The following is a 25,000-nucleotide window of genomic DNA, read 5'->3' as shown; positions in this document are numbered from 1 at the left end:
CCATTTTATTTTACATACATTGTAACTATCTACGTAACAACACGGGTTTGTGGTTGCCACTAAGTTCAATTATTCCTCGAACATGTCATCGATATCTTCTCATATATTCTCATATTACACCCAGACATTGTGCAATCTGTACTCAACATACATCAAATGTCACAAGCCGTGATTCGTAATTAAACTTAGTACATATCATAATTTGTCAATACACTCGAACATTATACAATCGGTACTTGACACAGATCAAATGTCACAAGCCGTGATTTGTCATTAACCTTAGTACATATCATAATTTACCTGTATAATATCATACATCAAGATATTCTTATACATAGTGCAATCGGCACTCACATATATATATATATATATATATATATATATACATATATATACATATATATATATATATATATGTAAAGACAGACAAATATGGAGGTGAGGTGGCAAAATGAAACGTTAAGGCTAGAGTATGGAGCTTTATTCAGACCAGACGTTTCGACCTCTTGGGCCTCAGTCTACTGAGGAAGGCCCAAGAGGTCGAAACATCTGGTTCTGAATAAAGCTACATACTCTAGCCTTAACGTTTCATTTTACCACCTCACCTCAATATATATATATATATATATATATATATATATATATATATATGTGTGTGTGTGTGTGTGTGTGTGTGTGTGTGTGTGTGTGTATATATACGTATATATATGTATATATATATATATATATATATATATATATATATATATGTGTGTGTGCGCGCGTGTGTGTGTGTGTGTGTGTGTGTGTGTGTGTGTGTGTGTGTATATACATACTTGTATATCACGGGAAGAGAGCTATGCTCGTAGTGACCCGCTTTTGTATCCTTCCGCGTCCAGTTTGTTCTTAAAGTCATGTATAGTTGTAGTATTCACTGTTTCCTTGTTCAATTTGTTCCATATATCTATCATCCATTCCAATAACTTTCTTTGTATTCCACCTATTATTTCAATTTTTCTTGGTAGTTTTTTTTGTGTGGTACTTTACCAAAAGCCTTTTGTAAGTCCAAGAAAGCAGCACAATCTGCCCATTCGTCTCTTTCTTGTGTGTGTGTGTACACACACACACACACACACACACACACACACACACACACACACACACACATATATATATATATATATATATATATATATATATATATATATATATATACATATATTACTCACTCCGATGGTGGTCGGGCCACTTGCTGACCCCTCACCGCTACCACCAAATGCCTCCAGACTCTACGGTCCTGTGCCACTGTCATCCAATTCCGGACATCTGCTCCAGCCCTTTCCAGGTCCTCCTTCACGTTGTCCACCCATCTTCTGCGTGGTCTTCCTGGGAAACGTCTTCCTCCTACCATCCCATCCATCATCACTCTCATTGGTATTCTTTCTTGTTCCATTCTTGCAATGTGGCCGGCATACTGCAGTCGCCTTGACTTTATGATATTTATGATATTTATTTGGCCTGATGTTTCCCTTGGCTCTTCAATATGCCGCCTTTTCCATTCTTGGTCTAGTTCGTCGAATACTGGGCCCAAAATTTTCCTTAGTACACTGTTCTCAAATACAAAAAGACTTTTCCATTTTCTTAATCAGGCTCCAGGCTTCGCATCCATATAATAGAATGGGTTTTGTTATATATATATATATATATATATATATATATATATATATATATATATATATATATAATATATATATACAGAGTCTACTAGGAAAAGGAAAAACACACGGAGTCCGAGCGTTTTCGTGATATATTCACATTATGAAGGAGTACAGAAAAGTGAGAACAAAAAATGGAGATACAGAGTATAAATAGGACAAGAGAGACATATACCCTCCTCTCCGAAGCCTGAAAGCTCAGGTTGGGTCACTCGGCGAGGTCGTGGAAACATTAACTTTTAAAACATGTACTATCTATATTATTGACAATATATGGATCTAATTTATATAATCCTAAACTATTATTAATGAGTTGGTCATAATTGTATTTGATAATTCCTGACTGTGATATTTCTTTCTGTTATATTCTTACACTGTATAATTTCTGAGGCATTTTTCCAGTCAATAGGATGGTCAAATTCACAAACATGTTTAAAAAGTGCACTAGATTCTTGGCCCTTTTTATGCTGTTTTTATGCTCTTTAATCCTAACCTCTGATTCTTTTCCTGTTTGACCTACATAGAAAGAATTAGAGGTTAGGATTAAACAGCACAAAAACAGCATAAAAAAGGGCCAAGAATCTAATGCACTTTTTAAACGTTTGTGAATTTGACCATCCTATTGACTGGAAAAATGCTTAAAAAATTATACAGTGTAAGAATATAACTAAGAAATATAAAATACAATTATGACCAACACATTAATAATAGTTTAGGATTATATAAATTAGATCCATATATTGTCAATAATATAAATAGTACATATTTTAAAAGTTAATGTAATAATGATCTGTTTCCACGACCTCGCCGAGTGACCCAACCTGAGCTTTCAGGCTTCGGAGAGAAGGGTAAATGTCTCTCTTGTCCTATTTATACTCTGTATCTCCATTTTTTGTTTCACTTTTCTGTATTCCTTAATTATGTGAATATATCACGAAAGCGCTCGGACTCCGTGTGTTTTCCTTTTCCTGGTGGACTCTGCATATTTGTGATTCACGTGTGACTTGTGAAATTTGTATATATATATATGTATATATATATATATACATATGTATATATATACATATATATATATATATATGTGTGTGTGTGTGTGTGTGTGTGTGTGTGTGTGTGTGTGTGTGTGTGTGTTGGACAACTAGAGCTTCTAGACAGCGTAATTTACCTATCTACACTTTATCTATCGGCTCTCTACAGCACATATGCACATGCATACCGCAGCACCTGAAATCAGAGCGAGATGGTAGTCTTGACCTCACGAGACCACGAGAGTCATGCAGCGCGGTCAAGTTCTGTTGTTCTCATCATCAAGGGCATGACCTCAAACGCGCACAGCTGTCACCAAACCCTGATGCCTGCCAACCAATGCTATTGCCATTCAATAATAAATATTCCTCAATGTTCTACCTGTCCAAATTCGGACACTCATTGTATAGATATCACACAGCAATGTATAATCTTTCTCCTTGTTATTGTAAATCAATGTGAGCCTATTCAAACCTCTAGTCTCGCTGGAAACAGTGTTTATGTAAATAATTACCTCGTCGGCAACCTTGCCACGATCAATGTATATAAGGGGAATGCTCTCTTCGGAGAGCGGGATTTTTTTTATACAATAAACTCAGAAGAGCACGGCGTTTATCTAGGCCTCCAGCCGCTCGCAAGAAGCCACAGCTACCATCGTTGAATAAACTCAGAAGAGCACGGCGTTTATCTAGGCCTCCAGCTGCTCGCAAGAAGCCACAGCTACCATCACTTCTATATGTTGTCTTAACCCAAAGCAACATATATATATATATATATATATATATATATATATATATATATAGTATATATATATATATATATATATATATATATCATATATATGACCCGTCATCCAGGAGGTGCCAAGATGGGAGGGAGGGAGGAGGGTGGAGGGGAGTGGAATATATAGGAAATGGAATGGGTGGGAGTGGTTTCTATGCCTTTTTCTTTTTGGCTACCCCCGTGTAGGGGGAAAAAGCCTTTGGTATATGTATATATATATATATATATATATATATATATATATATATATATATATATATATATGTGTGTGTGTGTGTGTGTATGTGTGTGTGTGTGTGTGTGTGTACATACGTGTGTACGTTGAACTCTTTCGTTTTATCTAAACTTTTGGGATGAAGTTATTAGGTATATAGATTTAACTGTCATAATGAATATAATGTGATTATGGATTCTTGTCTCTTTTTCTTTGCTAAATTGATACAAGATTATGATCAACCGGAAGTGTAGTAGTATCACGCGAGCGTGGGATTGCTATGCTACTTTTTTACTTCTGTCAAAAAATGTCCAATCTGCACGAAATCATATCGGGAATTTCTACATCAACTTCACCACTCGGTCGTACTGTCACATCTGCCCTCCACTCCCAAGCACCAGTATAGCTATTATATGCACGCTATATAAAAAGTTGTATCAGTTTGCATCATAAAATAATATACACACGCACACACATTTGAGGCTAGGCATGATAAAGTTGTAAGCGGCGGGACCCAACGAACGTTGCTCCTTTCCATAAATTAGGTTAATTAGGTATATAAATACATACGCGAGGTTTGGGAGATAAGTGTTGATAAGAAAGTTTACCATGAACATCGTCTCACTTGACGCATACCTTAGACCAATCAAAGTAGGGCTGGACTTGGAACAAATTGCAATAGAAGGTTTTTTGGCTTTATCTTGTTTATTAGGTCCCTCTGATGAACATGTAAAAAATCTTCAACTTTTGGACACCGGGAAAGTGGTTAATTTGCATAAATTCAAGATGGACGCCCTCCATAGCTTCAATTTACAGATAACTTTTTTTCTGGCTGCTCCCAGACCCTATAAATGTATTACAAACAACGGTTTTTGGCTTTAACTTGATTTTAGGTCCCTCTGATGAACATATAAACATAAATTCAAGATAAATTCAAGAAATACAGAATGAGGCATTGCAAATGTTATATGACGTCACCATGACGTAGTATGACGCCATTCAGGGGCATGATAGGAGTTCGTATTTAGAAAGCTTGATCCCATTTCAGCATCTGACAAGCTTGAAAATCTGGATATACTGTTGAAAACGTCAGGGTTGCTTCGACCAAAACGACCAGGCTGGTCCGGCTTAATGCAGAGTGTGTGCCATGGACAACACCCAGGGAAATCTTCCGTCCATTTCTTGCCCATGATTGACATGGACCCTACGGACATGAGTTGTATTTACTCAACACTTCACTTCGTTGCTGCGGAAAGCCATCGCCAGGGAACGACGCCAATGCTGACATTCGACCAACCGCTTTATTGGAAAGCGAAGACGATCATTGTTCATGAGAAGGAAGGAAGCGAACTGAAACCCATTGTTTTGAACCTTGGTGGCTTTCACTCTGTGATGAGCTTCTTGGGATGCATGGCCATGTTATAGAAGTCAACTGGGCTTTAGGAGGTTTAGGAACTTATATACGCTGAAAATGCTGTGACCCAAATGCTGAGTGGGAAAGCCTATGCACGAGCAATCAGAGGCCACTTCTTGGTTGACACAGCCTTGAGTTCGATTTGTGTTAGGCAGGGCATACGGTGTCAACCTCTCAATGGTAGATGAGGAAAGTGAACGGATGCAAGGACTTCCAGGAGGCTTGCAGATTCTTTTGGATAAGCTGTTGCGTAAAGACGTTTCACCCGGATGAAGTCTGCAGTAAAGACGTTATCAACAGAATTTTATCTGAAAAACTTAAAGCTGAGAAGAGCTCCTTAGCAGAGCATAAGATGGGAAAGCTATGGATTCAATACATGGACATGATTGACTTGCTGCGTTCGCTTCCTGAGGGCACTGAGAATGGGCGATTTCCTACTGTAACCTCGGAACACTCCAGGAGATGTTGCCGTACTTTGCAGCGTGTGGTTATAACAATTATGCGAAGTCAGCCCATGTGTACATTCAAGACATGATTGAACTTGAGCAGCTCAACCCAGACATGTTCTGTCAATTGAATACTCCGGTCTATTTGTGATCCGCCGAAGTGATCGGCTGTGGGCAGGACTGGCAAGCGACTTGGTTATAGAGCAGGTTTTGATGCGCTCTTTGAAAACGAATGGTGGACTGACACGTAGTAGGGGCATGGGAGGAAACGCAACGCCTGCGCTGGTTACTTGCTATGCCAGCCTGCGCTGCGGTGAGTGAAGTCATGCAAGAACTGACAGGGAAGCATTTCCACACCTCTGAGCAGCACAAAGAAATGACCTGAAGCAAGGCGTGAACGAGATAGGAAGGACACAGAGAAGGTTCTCCGCATTCTTCAAGGATTATGATCCATTTCACAAGAATCAAATGAACTCAGGAATATTGCCAACGGTGTGACAGGACCAGCCTCGGCCAATTCTCATTTACTATAATGAGGGTTGGTATGAACATTGTGCAGAAGATGGAAGGCAGCAATGCTTTTTGACTTTTCATTTATGGAAGAAAGATCAAGTTTGTGTCGTTGGGGTGCAAAGGTTACAAATCCGTGCTGAAAAAGTACCAATCGACCCACAGCTCCTTTTTCCAGAGGCTCCTCATCTTTGCTAATAAACAGTGACTTAGGTGTTGAAGGAGGTCATTGCGTATGAGTTGTCCTAGGTACCCTACTGCTCTGTTTCGATAAGTGGGGGAGGCTCAGGGAAGCCAATAAATCACAGCTAGGAGATGAATAGCTGCTGTTGTTCCCAAGTCGGCATTGGAATCATTTGAGGAAGAAAGGGGACTGTGACCCATGTTTATGGATGGTGGTTCCTTATTGCAAAGGATTCCATGGAAGAAGTGTGACATTTGAGGACATTGCAAAGGGGCATTGTACATGAAGCATGTTTCCAAAAACTTTCTTCTCAACCCGGTGGTTGTATTCGACGGTTATAAATCAGGACCTACTACCAAGGACATGACACACAATCGACGATCAAAAGGAGTCTTTGGTCAAAAGGTGATGTTGTGGGGAGGGGGGGGGGGGGGCACGCTCCAACCATGCCCCTTCGGTCAAAAAAGGAAAACTTCTTGTCGAACTCGGACAATAAGCAAAACTTCATTGGCTTATTGTGTGAAACATTCAAGGGAAATGGAATTGACTGTGTCAATGCGCAAGCAGATGCAGATGTCATGATTGCTAAGAAGGGAATTGAGCATGCAAGGGAAACCGTGACATATGTGATAGGTGAGGACACAGACTTGTTGGTGCTGTTGTGTCATTATGCGGAACGAGGGATAAATGATTTGTACTTCAAGTCGAGCAAGGAAGGTGGGAAATGTTGGTATATTAACTCAGTAGCAGAAGCTCTCGGTGAAAGCATCTGTAGTGTCCTGCCAGTTGTCCATGCACTCTGTGGATGTGACACAACCTCACGACTGTATGGTATTGGTAAAGGGGCTGCCTTGAGGAAAGTGAGGGAAGACAACGGTTTCTTGAAATGTTTAAAAGCATTCTGTTTCCAAAGTGGAAGTAAAGACGCGATATCATCAGCTGGTGAAAAGGCCTTGGTTTATTTGTACGGGGTTAAAGGAAATGACACCCTTGACGGACTGCGAAAGACAAAGTTTTGCAACAAGGTGGGAAAAAAGTTCAACTACCGGTTGAAGTTCACAGCCTTCCCCCCAGCAACCGATGCAACCAAATACCACTCGTTCCGTGTTTACTGTCAGATCCAGGAATGGATGGGGAACTGTGTGGACCCCGAGAAATGGGGCTGGTGTCTGCGGAAGGGACAACTTGAACCGAAGACGATGGATTCGGCAGTGGCTCCTGATTCACTACTGAAATTGGTCAGATGTCAGTGTAAGGGCAACTGTGACACTCAACGCTGTAGTTGCAAACGGAATGAGCTTGAATGTTCCAGTGCATGTGGTGAATGTAAAGGACTTTGTCAAAATAGCAACTTTGATGCAAGCACCGATGATCCAAGTGAATACGAACTCCTATCATGCCTCTGAATGACGTCATACTACGTCATGGTGACGTCATATCACATTTGCAATGCCTCATTCTGTATTTCTTGAATTTATCTTGAATTTATGTTTTATATGTTCATCAGAGGGACCTAATAAACAAGTTAAAGCCAAAAACCGTTGTTTGTAATACATTTATAGGGTCTGGGAGCAGCCAGAAAAAAGTTATCTGTAAATTGAAGCTTTGGACGGCGTCCATCTTGAATTTATGCAAATTAACCTCTTTTCCAGTGTCCAAAAGTTGGAGACTTTATATATGTTCATCAGAGGGACCTAATAAACAAGTTAAAGCCAAAAAAACTTCTATTGCAATTTGTTCCAGGTCCAGTTAAATTATTGCTAGATTTACTGGACTACTTGGCGAACATGTGCTTACGATTTTTCAAAGAGAATAGAGATCGCAAATATTTAAGGTCTCTTCGTTCAATCTTGTTTGCCTGGAGAACGTAGTAAGAAATTCTAAGACCTCAGCGGGGACATACTTTTTTTTAAGGTAAATGCAGATGGATTTGTATTGTTGAATGACCAAATTTTCCTAAGTTTGGACAAATTCTCAGCAGTGCAACTACAGGACCGGGGTCAGTGATGTTCGTGTTGATGTGATACAATCGTTGACATAGATCATGTGTCGATGTGTGTTGAAGGATAGATTTAGCGTTGTCGTCAGTCATTCAACGTGTTGGTCGTTCTCGGGTCGTGTTTTGAAAAACAAATGTTTCTGCTGAAGATTCTTTGAAACAAGAATTTATTCTAAAATTTTTATTAATTGATTAATCGAATTTATTTAGCTGTTCATCGAGGGAGTTGTATTTATGTTTGTGCTTTCTCTTGGCGAGGTTGGTTGTTAAAATGAAATGTGTTGTCACTGTCCTGTCATATCGACAGGTCGCATTGCCTCTGTGCACCTGTTACAGGTTCACTCGCCGATTTTCCAGTTCCAGTTATTTCGAAAGTTGATGTCCAGTCTAAATAATAAAGTCTTTTTCGTTCATTGCTTATATTGTGCACTTCGGAGGATACTGGGTGGTTTTCGTAGCAGTTTGAATGCTTGGCTGGATTTGGACAGTATACCATATGCCGGAGTAGCATAGTAGATCTGCTGGGTGGCATCGTCTTGTTTGGTATCATTTGTACTTCTACATACGCGTGGGTAGTATCTTGTATATCTGCAATTTTCAATACATAGACGAAGCGTCGTGGGTAGTACCTCTTATATCAACATTGTACCCAGGCAAAGTGGGAAGATTCGAATTACTGCATCTATCACTAGATTTTTTCAGAGCAATAGTTACTTTTAATTTTCCCTAAAAAATATCTATCCCTGCAACCTGAGATTTTGGTCCTCCCACGCGACCTTCAGGAAACCGGTAATGGCCTCCAGATGGATCTACGAGTCACGGAAGTTGGGTTGGGTTTGGGAATTACCCGTGTGGGGCATTGGAGTTGTCTCTCGATTGTCTATTCGAGCAGTCCCATCTCCCCCGAGGAATGCCATAACTGGAACGGGGTTTTCCCGCTAATCACTTGTAATGTATATAGTGTTGTTGGCGTTCATGGCCGTGTACAATGCAGTATTCCAATACGTGTTGTACAGTATTGGGTCAAAGTTACAACCTAGACCAGCCCTGTGCAACCTGCGGCCCTCAAAGGCTTTCATCGCGGCACTTTCTCCTAAAAATAAATAAGCTATAATGCGGCCTCAGACGGTAGCCTTTCATTTGCTAATTAATGGCCAGGAGATGTCTGTTTAATCACTTATGATAATGATCCCAGTTAACCAATATTAAGTAATTTATGTTTGTACATTATAATAAGGTACGGTAGCCTTTCATTTGCTCATTTATTGTAAGGAAAATACATTTGAATCGGACAATTATTTTTGTGATCCCAATTTAAATAAAATCAGTAACAAACTACTTATCTTTCAGTATAATCTCATGTCTTCGATCGTATTAAATAACATGAAATAGTAAGGTTATGTGGCCCTCCATACCAACAGGGTAGTGACTAGTGTCCTTTTGGGAAAAAAGGTTGCACACCCCTGACCTAGACAGTTATCCTGCAGTTGAGATCATTGTCTTTGGTTCCAATGTTAGTCTAAGCGCAAAGGCAGGCGACACAGCAGAGCAAATGCATAATTTCTGTTGCTGAATTGAAGTCCAGGTTGAACTTCTCTCACTTGAAATACTTCTAGATGTACTACCTCAGCATTTCAAGTGAAAGTTCAAACTGTACTTCAATTTAACAACAGGATGTCTGTCCTGACTGTTGCCGTGACCCTAGGTAATGGCATTGCCACTGCATTAGATCGTTCGTTTTTTTTTTGCAATATTCATTGGGTATTGCAGTATGGGTCAGGGATGAAACAGTCTCTGGATATGCAGTGGCTGCTATCGCTTTTTTTTTTTTTTTCTTTTTTACTTTTTGCTGCAAAATCATGCCTGGACAAATTTCATCTCCCTACTGGATGCCTATCGTCAAAATAACCCTCTCACCCATATCTTGTGCACCAGTCTCTGGACTGGGCCCCAATCTCAAATTTAACCCTCTTCAACTTTTCCACACCTCAAGTTTACAACCAGCAACTACTAACCACTTCCAGCCAGATCAAAGTTTCTCCATAGAAATCTTTAAAAACTCCCAAGAATTTACTAATAAAGGGCATAGAGATTTCCAGTCTCAAATTCTAGGCAAGACTGGATCCAAAATAGAACTGCTCATATGTACAAGTAGCTACTGGGCTGCATTGCACTGTAGGACTTTGTATGGCGATGCCCCTACTCGTGCCGACAATAGACAAGCGAGATCTCTCCAGGCTCCACAAAGCCTGCAAGTTCACCATCTCTTCATTTGCTCAACTTTCTTCACTTTCCACGCCCAAACCAACATTTCATCAGCTCCATCTGCCGAATCACTTTCTATACACAATCTCTTAATCACACACTTCGTCTCAAAACATAACGCATTCCCTCTCCCATTGTCTCAATCTTGTACTGTCAAAAGCACAATCATTCCCCCATTCATCACTATCAATTCCCAGATGCCTACCCTATTAGTACAGCTTTATACCAAAGTGCCTCCTTACACATTACATTCATTTCCCTCATTTTATGCAAGACAGCACATCCACAGCAGGGCCAGCTCCTTCATTCACATGGACCTTCCCCTTCAAATGGAAATATTACCATTCTCTCACATACCATCAGCTTTAGCTTAAGATAGGAAAACAATCTTTAGAAAAAAAATATTTTATTGGAAAATTAACTCAGTAACAAATTAACCACAGCACATCCTAACACACAAAACCTCACACAGCACAAGCAAGACTGGAAGCAACATTGTGCTTACAAGAGCAATATCATTTTTCCCCCCCTCTGTTCTTCTGGTCCCAAATTCCCCCCTCCCTGCAACAACATGTTCTGTGCTCTTAAATATTTTACATCTGAAAATCTTCTGCAGCTATAAGTGCAACCATATTTCTGTTTGCAATTGATGTTACATCTCCCCCCCGATGTTGAGATACTGTGTTTAAAGCTCATCCTTGGCATGGCCATCTTCGGTCTCGTCGTCTTCTTCGACAACCTGAGCATACAGAAATAATGTGGATTATGAAACTAAAATTTTTATATTAAACATATATCACATGTACAACAATGCATTAACAGTTAAAAGCAGGAAAGTGGTTTTTAAAAGATTATTCCTACAGAAATACAGAGGTTTAGTACCTGGCCATCCGATCCCTTGCCCGAGATGAAATCGCTTAGAGCTTCTAGCGTGCGAGCACCACTGTAGTCAACAATCTATACCCAGAATGAAAAAAAAAGTGGCCATTTTAGACAGCATGCAGTGATGTTAATAAAGCCCTAGGCAAAGGAAGCCTGAACCTGGTAGTGGAAGTCCTTAAGAAGGGGAGGTCAGCCAGCTGGAGCATGCCAATGTGACCTAGTTTTGCCTACCTCTGGGTCAAATGGAGCTGCCTGCCCATATTCTCCACCAGTATTCAGGAACTTTGACAATCCTTCTAGGGTTCTCTCTCCATTATATTCTACTTCCTGTTCAAGTTATAAGCATAAATAACCATGAACTATTTCAATATCAACATTATTTCAATACGCTATGATGATTGCACACTTACCTTGTTGTCTCCTTTCTTATAAAGTTTTAAAGTAGGGAAAGAGTTGATCTTCGTGTGCTCCAACTCGTTGGCTGTAGCATCCATTTTTGCAATGACAATATCCTCATTCTCCTTGAACTTCTCTCCCAATTCGTCAAAGATTGGTGCCAACTGTTTGCAGTGGCCACACCAAGGTGCATAGAATTCTACAAGAACATCCTTATCCTTGTTAAATGCAACGTCATCAAAGTTTGAAGACACCAGTGTCTGTAAATATAAGAGTCGTTAAAACCTCTACCCTATCCAATAGCTTCCTTCCCATTTCTGTTCTTTGTCTTAATTCATCCATTCTTGTAACACTTCTACCTCCCTCGTTATGGAAGTTTGCTCCATACAGCACCTGATAATCACTTTCATACATTCTTTGCATTAATTTTGTAACAATTTTCTCAGAAAATAAAACCAATTAAGACTTGCCTTTACAGGGTTCTTATCCCAGTCCTCAGGAAGATCTTCGGACAACAGGTGTTGCTTCAACTTTCCATCCATGAAGTTCTGGACAAAGGTCTGAAGGTTCTCCTCAGTCATGTCGTAGGTTTCGGGTTTGTACTTTGCCATGTCTTCCTCCAGCTTGATGATGCGCAGTCCTGGAACCTGGAACACATTCTAGTCAGTTTCCATACAACTACAGAAATAATATGTCAACATTAACATTCGTCACTAACTGTAAATCACAACTTTTCCTAGCTTTTATGATTAGGTCTTTCAATGATTCATTAGCGAAAAATTTCATTAGGACAGGATTTGTCAAATGGTACACCATAATTACCTCATCCCTCTTCATGCCGAAGAACTCCAAGATCCTGATGTGGTCATCTTCATCAGTGTTGATTGTGACGAACAGCACCTGTCCCTTGAACTTGACTGCAACATTGCGTGCAGTTTCAAGATGAGAATCATAGTGACCTTGCTCTTTAGACAGGAACAAAAGGAGATGGGACTTAATCTCTCCACCGAAGATCTTTGAAGCAGTCTCGTGGTTGAAATCTACGACAAGCGGCAAGGAGTTTGCAGTAACAAAGGAGGTGATATCAGCCTCGACAAACTTGCCATCGTAAACGTTCTTCCCTTCATCGAAGTTCTTGAACAGGATCATACTGTCACCATCCACACTATATTCCTTGAAAAGAGCCTCTTCTGATGTAATACCAAATGGATAGTCATCAGTAGCAGTGGCTGCAGCCAGGAATTGCTTGGCATCATCTGATTCTTGGTCCTTGAAGAATCCAATAATGACAACTGGTTTGGATTCAGTGAAAGCCTTTGCATCATCAACAGTTGTCAGCTGCTTGGCAGGAGGTCCAGTCTTCTTCATTAACCAATTGACAATTTCATCAGCAGTGCGACCGCCACTGTAATCGATGGGTTTCCCTCCCCTGAAGAACTTCAGGGTTGGGTATCCTCGAACACCATGCTCTTCTGCTAAGCTGGTTTCTTCTGTTGCATCAACTTTGGCAAGTATCACTTTAGATTCCTGCTCAGCAAGGACTCCTGCAGCTTTGGCATATTCAGGGGCAAGGGCTTTGCAATGTCCACACCATGGAGCATCTGCAACAAAAATTAACAATGAATAACTACAATCTGAGTAGGCTTGCATATTAAAAATTTCAACTACCAATGCCTATATTAATCCAAACCACTTATGGGCATAAGTTATATAAATGTAACTCATCCTTACTGGTTTCTATCAAATTCCCTGGCTGAGGTACCTAGCAAAGTTTCCCATATAAAAATGGTGAACCTTTCCAACTACAACCATGCGGCTATCTTTCACCACTCCCCTTTTCCAAATTCATTCCATTGCAATGTTCAACTAAACTTCCATTTCTGCTTAAATGTAATGAAAATACAATAGTCATTCCTACACTAGAATACTTAAAATTGTGGCAAGTTATTCCACTATGTACTGCAAGTTTGGTACTAATGGTTTGTCAACTGAAATGTCAAGTCTTCCTTCCATCTGAACAAAATTGTCTTGTTACCCAAAACACATTTTACAAATGAATATTTGTAATAATGGCTACAACTAGCATGGAAGTTGTGTAGAAAGTCAACCAGTACCACCATGGCTGCCTCTTCAGTTCAATTGCACTAGACCTGGTATGCCTACGACATTCTCCCAACTAAATGTACTTTCATGAAAGTTCTATGGAATTCCTTTAGGCATTTTCATCCATTTACCACCTTTCAGTCATAAAAAACAACTTTTAAAAATTGCAATCACTTCTAATGAATGTGTTGAAACAATCTAAATGCTCTTACCTGGCTACTCCCATGCATGTCTAACTCAAATCAATTCGCATGTCATTCTCTACCTTGCCACACCTACCACACAACCAAGCAATTCTATGTAAAATGTTCAAGACTAAATACACAATTAGGTGAAGTGGGGAACTAATGTAAGAAGTATAGTTAACTGAGAAACTATGGTGCTTTTAGTGAGTTGGGGTGTTGTATGGTTTACACTTTTGTACAACTATGGCAGTTCCAATCAACTGACCTAGTCACCTGCAATATCCATAGTTCTTAATAGGCAAGTTACCAAAGTAGACTGGATAGGTGAATAGGACAGTAAAATGGAGTTGTGTGGTGGGTGTAACTTAGGTAAAAAACAGGTCACATCTTCATTGGTACAATTTAGTGATGGGGTGGTGACAGTTGTACCAATGTTTTTCTTTGAGGGGATCCTGGTAAAGTACAGAATTTGGAATAGTGACATTCTGGGATCAGTTTTTGTATACATGTGGATTGCTGGGGGCATGCAGTAACCTAAACTAACAAAACTGAGGGATAGGAGGGTTCGTTTTTGTAGAACTGGCAACTTTCTGCTCTTTGGTAAGAACTTTATACATTCCAGTGGGGATGTTCTCTATGGGTATTTCATTAAGATTTGAGGATGTTGTGGATTTATGGCCAAATATAGTTTTCACAAGCTGTGATAAAGTTTTTGCTGTCCAAATCCTGAACCTGCTAATACGGTTAGCTTAAGTTAGTCTTCACTGCATGTGGGTGCATGTGCATAGATGCATGTGCCCATGGAGAAGCTCATGTGGACGTGTCCCTATGTGCATTCTATTTTGCAATCTGCAAATATTTGTAATAGAATACTTGCAACTAACTCCTGAAGAATACTCCCCCCACAGGAACATACTAATCCAAAGAACAGCATTTGTTTACCAGCAAATACCATGGTTTAATTAAGCTTGCTATTATGCCAATTAGCATGCCCTTTAAATTGTCAATTTGCTCATTTCGTGATCCCATGTGCTTGACTATCTTATGGCATGCAAGAAGACTTGCCTTTTATTGCTTTGTTTAAACCTGCCTATGATGGATCAGTCAAATTATATTAAATGCCTACCTAATGACGCTGTATTTTTATACTCAATTTAAAACCTGAAGACATGCAACAAGTGCACATGTCTACAAATTCCAAAAGTACACAAGATTGCAACCTGTGACTATCTTAACATCCTAGTATGAAGTTACCGATAGAACGGTTAGCATCGACGTCAGCTGAAATTAAGAGTGCCTGATGTAGCTCTTGTGCCTCAACCGTTTGGCAGTATCCTGCAATGGAAAAGACGAGGAATGGTGATATCTGAATGGAAGACTAGGATTCTAAAGGAATGAGGCACAATGACAAAACTGACCATATCTGGAGGATGAAACCAACTACAAACTTTAGGTAAACATTTATAGTAGCTCCTTATTTCCCCTAGACCTAGAAAGACAGCTACCCAAGTTCCCTGCAGACACTTGTAGATACTAATATATTAGCTACAGCTTTCCCGACATGAACCTGACCACAGAACATCGCAGATGACTAACCTGCACTAGAAAAAATAGAAATACAGCGAGTCCTCCTTATATGGCGATTATTTATCCTGTAAATTCACAGTTACGGTAAAGGTAATTACTACCCTCGATTCTATGGTAAGAAAAATTCGCAGATATGGTATCCACTAGATATTTTGAAGAGGAACAAGCAGGGAGAAGGCATGTCTGCCATATCTATCATTACACATCATAATGGGGTCGGTATACAGAAAATTTCAATTTGTGGTAAGGTTTTTGGGAATGCATATGTACCGTATAACGAGGACTTGCTGTGTATATATATATCTATATATATGTGTGTATATATATATATATATATATATATATATGTATATATATATATATATATATATATATATATCTATATATATAAAAGGGGGGGGTTAACAAGCATTAACATTTTAATTAGTGGCAATTCTTGAACTATAAGGCTGGATGAGGGAGATTAAATTGACAAATTTGGATGAAGACTAGTACAAGAACAATGTCCAACTTGACAAACCAGTCACTAGTCAAAGGTTTCAACAAGAACTGCACGATCTAGTTTAGGTCAACCAATGACTGATAGAGGGGAGGAAGATTGAGAAAATTACTCAGATGCAATTGCTGGAGGCCCAGGCGAGCCTATCCAAGAGATCAGCTCGTGTAGACTAATGAACAATGGACCTTACCCACATACCATCCCCTTATGGTGGTCAATAATTGATTGCAGTGTTAGTGAAATCTTTCAGCCTCAAAACTTGGCCACTTGTGTTTGACTTAGATGTGACCCATTACACCAGAAAAAAAGTATACATGCATATACTTGCATGTGCTTGTGCATAGCTTTACCTATTGTAATACATAGTAAATGACCCATGGTAGCATGGTCATCACTCCCAATTACTATACCGAAATCAAAACTGCACATATACCGTACAAGGAACAATTTGCAATTATGCAATAAGCCATCATTTCTACATACTGATAAACTACTGCAGTTTTAGATGCTGTTAATCAAGTTACATATCTAGGCACCTAATGCAGATTAACCATAACTCCACAGGAACAAACCCTCATACTTGTGTTCATGTGCCAACTACAAGAGTTGTAGTATATGGTCGTGGGATGAATGGAGCCGTGCCATCACAAACTGCTTGTATAGAAGTGGGATTAGAGGATACAATGAACATATCACTAGTCACACAACAGACCTATCAGTTTAACATGAAAAATTTAGAGAACTTGAACTTGTCTATTTACAAAACCCCCTGAAATATCTACAAGCATTCTGTTGCCTCCCAAAGATCTACAAGAAGGCACAAGGATCATCACTAACAAGCTGTAGGCACGTTTCCATTCAATCTTGAGACAACTTACTTGTGGGATAGCAAATGCTGTGTGCAAAAGTGAATCTTTAACTTAAGTGCCACTTTCAGTTGGAGAAAAATGAGCATGCCCATCCATGGAATTTTAACAACCTTGATTAAATAAAGTTAATTGTGACCAAAGTCAGATTAGAAAAATACACTAAACCAAGGTTAAGGAAATCCCTCCAAAGCAAGATAATTAACACATCTACAAGATGACAACGATCCATCCAGTTCACGAGGTTATTTCAAGCACTTCATACATCAATTAACTGCTAATAGCATGGGACCTATCCTTGTTCAATCGGCTTATTTATCTGTCCCACATGAGGGAAGCAACTACAGTTATGAAATTTATCAACTGCTGTCAATGTTAAAATATCAATTTCTTTAGGACAATGGGTCACATCTTGCTGGCATAGTGAAAAAATCAAGGTGTTAATTTTAAACAGTGGACACACACCAACAACAGTGAGTAAATTAATAAAGACTCAAAATTAAATGTGTGAAACTGGACTGCACTTAGGATAACTATAATAGGGTAGAACCAAAAGCAAATGCAGCAATTCACTTCAAAATGCATCAAAATGCTTACCATCCCATTCAATACACACACCAGCTTAAAGTAGAACAAATGATGGGGGCCAATGCTGATCACCCAAGTGTTGTAGACTCCACTACATTGATGACCTTGTGGCATGTGTCTGAATTCACTCAAATAATTAGTTAGTGTGAAAAATTATCTGAACAAGTCTACCAAATATCTACCATCTCACCTTTGTTTGGGAAATGGCAAAGTAAAATATCCTAACATCCTCTCCTGCACGGTTCCCATCTTAATACCTCTATCTTAAACATGTAAACTATTGCGCCTCCAACAAATCTTGTATGACTTGTACCATCTCCAGCATTAGATCTCCCAGGGCAGGTGAGGCAGACATTTTTTGACCTTGGCAATGAATTTATAAGTGAGCCAGCCAAACTACATTCCTTTCCCTTACTAGTTTACAGCAAGTACAATTCGTTGACATTGATGTGAGCACTACTATCATGTTTTGGCTTTAAACAAGCACATTCCCTTTCACATTTGCAAAAATTTTAACTTTTATACAAAACAAGATGTGGCCTACTTAGTAAAGTGGAATACAAAATACATATAATTTTAATACATTGTACCTACAGAAACAGTAGGTTAACACTTCTATGGAACAACCAAAGATGACAGACGGGGCTGATGAAAAATTGGGATAGTTTGGGCACATTCAACAAACAAGTGATGAAATATTAGTAAAAGGTGTGGAAGGTAGAGGTGGGACTGAATTAGGAGATGGCTAAAGAAGAGATGGATGAATGGAGGAAAGGGAGCATTGAACTAGGAAGTTGTGCAAGGGAGGGCAGGGGGTTAGGCATGCCTGTGTGAACATTTTGATGCAGCCTGATGGGATTTCTCCGCCTTCGTCTACATGAGGGGACAGTGGGGTTGCGTCACCAATTAAGTGAAGCAGCCTTGCTTCTGACTAAAGACAGTGGACAGGATACAGGGTTGACCCATCATCCACGAAAAGCTAAGATGAGAGGAAGGAAAGGATGATGGATGCAACCTCCCTATATGGGGAAAAAAAAAAAGCATAGTATTGGTAAATCTACAGAAAACCTTGTAGGAAGATTCATCCTAATACCTACACACCTAAAGAACTTCATGACAATTTGAAGTTACAAAGTATCTGAAAAGTTGCCCAAATGTTCCAATAATTGAAACTGCATTATCAAATTCTATGTAGTTCAACTATGCCACTATATTAAGAGCTGCATTCTGCACCTTATTCCTGAGGACTAAAGTATTCACTTTACACTAGTGTTAAACAATAAATCTTTTAATTCAATCCATCACCCTTATATAACCCCCCCCCCACCCAACTAAAAAAATCAATGGAGGGTTACTGTAATTTTGAAGTACAAGGGACAATATCCACTGCAAATACCCGAAAATGTGAGAATTATTTAATTACAGCAAGGACTCGCTTGTCCAACAGTTGAAGACCTACAAAAAATTATGCACCCACGGCAATTGCCTGACCTTGCCCCTCCCTCAATTTCCCAAGCACAAACTCCACACGATAGGACATTTGACAAAGAACCTTAGGTTCTCCTGACAGTCATGCCTGATGTGAACAAGGGGACCAATATGACGACCGAGAAGTAAATTTCCTGCAGTGGTTAAGTTTCAACCTTGGCAGTACAGCATATCTAAAGCTAAACACCCAATCTGACAAAGGTTTGCAGATACAGGTAACAAGATCACATCTAATGGAGTTTGTAATTTGGAAGCAAGACCAACAAAAACAATCTGCAAACTTCTTGCTTAAGCTGACAGGTACACAAGTACAAGACAAATCGACATAAGAGACAGGGTGTTGCATTAAATGGTTTAACAGCCATGTCAACCCTAACTTGGTTTGTCCATAATCAGGCATCACCAAATTTACGATGTGCACTGGTCTAAATGACAACTGGACAAAGTTTCACTGTATGGCACCAAAGGTGCTGAAAGGAAAGCGTTTGCGGACACTATGGACATCTTGCATGCAATATATCCGATATGACAGTGGGACTTTAAGAGGGACTGTAGAATCAGTCTTCTTCCTTCTGCCCATTTTAAAAACCTATCAACCCTTTCAACTTTGTCATTGTGGGACAACTAGCCATCATTTCAAACTTCCAATTGGTTTCCATTTCAAATATGGGAGATTGCTATGTAAAATTCCAGAATCCTGCAAACTAATATTAAACATATTACTTTGTCAAACAGCTCTTAAGCTACTGCAAAATAGAAAATGCATGATACTGGAATTGAACAGATCGCTCCCTTCTTTGTGCCAGTGAATCCCAATTTTCTATATAAAGAACTACAGATGGGTCAGAAGCCCTCTGCTAGCCACTGTGGCACTGCAGGTTTTCAGCTCTTAACTAGAGGAACTCGTACAATGGTGATCCATACTAGGAACTACCTCAGGCTCAGGCACAAACCTTTCTTCCATCCAAACATTCTTCCTTTACAAAGGACTTTTCTGGTAGCACTATGCCCTAACTACCTATACACTTATGCATATTTTTCTTTTTTTTCTTGAAGGGCTGAATATGGAGGTTCTTTGATCACAATTTACCAAACCGGGTGGAAGGGGTCTGGTGGGGGGGGGGGTTTAGGGGCAGATACAACCTGTAGTCATGTAACTATGTATATACGATAGGATTTGACATCTTTCACACGTGTGACCGAGCACTGCAACACAAGTTACAAATACTTCATGACAATCATGCTCGAAGTACGCCGTTTCTAGACCTCCGTAGGTTTCCTACGGTACGGTAGGGGCAAGATAATTTCCAATAGAGAATTAAACCGGCGAGTGATCCATCACCCCGCACTGCCAACCTATAATCCATTTCCGAATATCTCACTTCATATTCCAATATTTACACCTTAAAAGGATCATTGGGAGTCTTTACAAATGACTGTCATAAAGCAGGAGTTTTCCAAAACCATCTGTCAACTTCCCACCACCATGTCACAAAATACTACAATACTTACAAAATTCTACGAGAATATGTTCGTTATCGCTAATAGCCTTCTGGAAATTTTTGGTCGTAAGTACGTAAACGCCTTCATCCTTCTGTATTTCTTCGTCGGCGTTAATCCCCAGTGCCAAAAGAGCAAGGAAGAGCGTTACGGTCGTCTTCATCTTGGTACCGAGTGGAGTCCTCAACTGACCGGCGAACGCCTGGTAAAAGAATAACTACAGCGCAGACGTGGCCCGTCGTGGTGCTCTCCTATTGGTCCACGGCACCACAACGACGTGTCTGTCACTTCTATATATTTTCTTGATATATACTGCATTACAAGTAAATTATATTACGTCATTTTTCATGGGTAATCTACTGATGTAGTTAATACAAGAATACATGAATAACATGATGAGTATTATCTGACATTGAAGAAGAAAGAATTTTCCAAGTTCTTACGTCATCAGTGTGTTGTCAAACATATTCTGCATTCTGGGTAATTTTGGTAGTACCGGGAAATTTAAGCAATTCCACAAACCCCCGTTGCAACACGGCATACTGAGAGTAGAGGTGTTGAGGAAAACGTCTCAAATCAGCTTCAGTCATGAATACTTAAAAGACTCATGGGAGTTGGGGGTCATAATTCCCCAAAACTGTTAAGAATAATGTCGAAAATTATAGTGATAGCAATAAAACAACAAAATAAATGTATAATAGAATTTTATTTATGATATACTCTACACTATCATAATTTGTGCATAAAACCTAAATGCAACCCTTAAGCATACATTTAAACAGAAATATACATATAAAATTGAAATCTCCTTTGACGACATAATTACCCACCTGGGCACGGGCCTGCCTACTTTCACTAATAAGTGGAATTGCTTATACCGTAATTAAATGCAAAATATTTTGTGGAATATGTGACAAGATCATCTTATCTCTACATTTATTACAACAATTCAATTGCATATGTATTTACTATTGGGTATCTGTTTATCAATTATTTTCCCAAAAAATCCACATACATGTTCTTTATTTCATAGAAAAAACATATATTTCCCTCTCACACACTGACCATTCATGCTTGCCATTTAACCTTCCCATCCTTTCACTTTCTCAATAGCACTCTTACTGCGTTTATTATTATTATCATTATTACTATAATTATCATTCCTCCTCACGCATTTTTGTGGCCTCATACAATACAACGTGCAAAACATATTTTCCTTGCGTAAAAAAAGTCATTCAGACTACTTCCCAGCCATACTCTCGATATGTCTTTTGCATTTGCCTTAATCCACTTCAGAATACACAGATGAATTTATATGTCGTATAGGTTTACAGGGTTGTTGAGAGACTACATATACATTTGTAAGTTACATTCCACTATCCCTTTGTGCACTTCTACTGGGATGCCAGAGATGAGTGTCAACATTCGGCATGAGAAATGTTTACAGATATACCTCTCCTTCCGAAGAGATGTGGAAAAGAATAATATACCTTTAGGGATGCTAAAGTAATAGGAAGGCGTTGATACTATATTTTGTAATAAATCATTGCAGAGTATCTGCTGGGAGGCAGTATTTGTTATACATTTCACTATAGAACGAACACTACTGGGTATTATAATTATTGCATTAGATGCTTTTTCCCAGTTACTGACAATTTTATATTTATATTTCTTTCTGCCCATTTTTTACCTCTAGCATAGATCAGTCCGGAATTGTTCTATTAGATGTTAGCTATGACATCAGTGAGATAGATTATCGTGTTGAAAAAATTAAATTGTACTTTGGGGTGATTACGAGTAACTTTATTGTGAAGAAGCACAAAATTGGCTTTCCTCTAGTGATAGAAATAAATTTTGAGAACCAGATATATGTACTCCAAGGCTGCATCCAGGTTTTAGGCTGGAAAATAAATACTTCTAATAACACATAGATGGGGCATTTAGAATACTGGGCAGTGAGAACGTACTCACAGTATTTCCATAAAACATAATCTCCCGCCTTGCACACGAGTAAAGCCGAATGAACAAAAATTTCCCCGTGCAGATGCTCTCGTCCCAGATAACAGAAAGACAGAATTCAATTCAAATGAATAGTGAAATTATATTAAATAATATTTACATATTCCTAGGCTGATAAACGGAACGGCAGATATATATGGAAGGAAAAGTACCAGAGAATCCTAGGGAGAATATCGGTGAGGATAAAGTGGGCTAGCGGGAGTGTGTAACCAGGACATATCATTTGCCATGTCGTGAGGTAGGGAAATTCCCTGTTCTCCAACCAGCACTACTTCCTCCATCTCCACCTTTTCCTCCTCTTCCATGAGATTTGCGACAGATCGTGTACAATTTAGTGAGCAAGTTTGAGGAATGACAGTCTCTAAGCCTAACGGAGATACTGCCTACCGTTACACAGATACAGAACAGATGTACATTGTTTGCGTGCTTCTCTCCCTGCTGTCTATTTTCCAATAGGATAGATCGACCTACACGAAGGCCAGCCTACCTTGCAGTCGTGATAGCTTGGTAGTGCTGGTTGGTAATAACATTGTTTTTGTTATTATCCGGTGGCCTACTCACAATCTCCCCGGTGTTTCTCTGTCTGTGGGCGTCCTGTAAGTAGACCACAGTACTCGTCAGTTGTCCTGCCTTCCCTTGGCAAACTTCTTTACAAAATTATAAAGCCTGCACTACGGTCTTACAGCTGACCTACTCAGTCTTTGGAGTGGGCTGCCTGTCGGACATTTTGTATATCAACCTGCTCATGTGCCTGTCGGCCTACTTGCCACAATGCCCGGAGTTATTTCTCTAACCTAGAAGGCTACCATTACTGAATTGTATGGTTCTTATGAAGTAAGACCATGCAACTATTTTGACCCCTGCAATTGGCCTGTCTAGCCGATGCTTTTTTTGTGTTATCCTCGGCAATTGTAATTGTTATTTCGAACTATGTGTTTTTTCATTATCTGTACTTCATGTATAATGATTCATTGCCAAATAAACATTATTAATATTATTATGTGAACGCCTGTACTTCTTACAGCCTGCATCCTGCTCCGCTCCCTGCCCACGCTGGACCAAGTTTTTGTGTTATCTTCAGGCTTTTACAGATGCACGGTATACGTACTGGCAATGCAAATAAGATTTAATCAAGCCTGCATTTCTGCTATCTTGCAGCTTCTGCCAACCAACTGAAATGATCAACAAGCGAAAAGCACACTTGATGGGAATGCTTGATTGACGCACATCTCTCCATGCCTGGTCGAGCCGTTTAGCACAGCGTTGTCATAGTCGCTCTCCTTCAGCCCCACTGAACAACAAGCCTGCTAGGACGTCAGCGATGGAGGCCGGGCGAGGTGGGAGAAGGGCATCGTACCCATGGCTACACAAACTGCACTGAAATTCTTGTCCATTGACGCCTCAAGAAATCACATCCCCCTTTGTTTTAGGTTTGTATTAACACAAATTTCATGCACTAATGCGCATTATTTAATGCGTGTTCAAGTTTTCATGCAATGATGAAATGTACTATGGCTGGCGTACAAAGTCGGGGTACGCAGAGACGACATAAGCCGGGCAGGAGGGTGGATAGCAGGCAAGCATCATCAAGCGCTCGACCTGCCCCCTCGCGGGAAACTGTATAACTCTACCTTGCGGTGGTTTACATCCCACTACTAGTCCAGTTGTCCTGCCCCTAAGGGATGCGGGGCCAAGCCTACAAGCAGGCTGACCAACCACTTACACAAAGTCTGGCCAGATACAGAGACCCAGCTTCCTACCTAAGGCAGAAAAATAAGATACACTATAGTAACTAGATTCAGGACTACCCTGGGATTTATGTTTGACAATCTACATCGAGTCAGCTTCATGCCTTCTTTGATGTGTTCGTGGGTAGGGAGAGAAGTCTACATAAGCCTAGGACCGTGGGTATAACAAACATAACAGGAATATTTATTATTCATTTACTGATACCAACTCGACAACCAGATGATATTTACTCTCTTTGTAACTCACAAGTCAGTAATCACGATTAAGTAGTTAAATAACGTGTGTGTGTGCGGACGCGTTTGTGCCTTGGGTCAGGATTGTACAGCCTGAAACTAAAGTGTAATTTTCCTCCTCCCTCCGCTCCCCCCTTCTCCCTCACCCCCCACTTCTTCCCTCCCAAGAGTTCCCTGTCTATCTCGCCTCCCTGCACCCCAGATGGCCTCGCCTCCCCTCCCCCGCCACTCCCCACATCCAGGTCGGATTTGGTTTTCCTGGTTTTTCTTCCACCAATGTTAATACTACTAATTGACAAGGTCTTGTAGTCCCACAGGTTGTTACACACGCGCGTGCGCGCGCGCACACACACACACACACACACACACA

General features: G+C 39.9%; 1 protein-coding gene across 2 annotated transcripts; it reads right to left on the bottom strand.

Annotated features, from left to right (window-relative positions):
• Positions 1-10,924: 10,924 nt before the first annotated feature.
• On the bottom strand, positions 10,925-20,913 carry Pdi (protein disulfide isomerase). 2 transcript variants are annotated; one of them, XM_076186829.1, is made up of 6 exons: positions 20,642-20,913; positions 12,636-13,414; positions 12,284-12,460; positions 11,828-12,073; positions 11,649-11,744; positions 10,925-11,274 (listed from the first exon to the last, which is right to left on the bottom strand). In XM_076186829.1, exons 1-6 carry the CDS (start codon positions 20,790-20,792, stop codon positions 11,221-11,223), a joined length of 1,503 nt encoding a protein of 500 aa, XP_076042944.1. In that variant the 5' UTR covers positions 20,793-20,913; the 3' UTR covers positions 10,925-11,220. The 2 variants fall into 2 exon arrangements, with proteins under 2 accessions (XP_076042944.1, XP_076042945.1); XM_076186830.1 differs by lacking the exon at positions 11,649-11,744 and adding an exon at positions 11,418-11,492.
• Between the last annotated feature and the right edge of the window lie 4,087 nt (positions 20,914-25,000).

This window comes from Oratosquilla oratoria, chromosome 6 (assembly GCF_046742065.1).
Source record: "Oratosquilla oratoria isolate Oo_2021 chromosome 6, ASM4674206v1, whole genome shotgun sequence".
Classification (NCBI taxonomy): Eukaryota; Metazoa; Arthropoda; class Malacostraca; order Stomatopoda; family Squillidae; genus Oratosquilla; species Oratosquilla oratoria.
The sequence above is the reverse complement of the archived record's forward strand: the minus strand, read 5'-3'. Positions and strand labels throughout refer to the sequence as shown.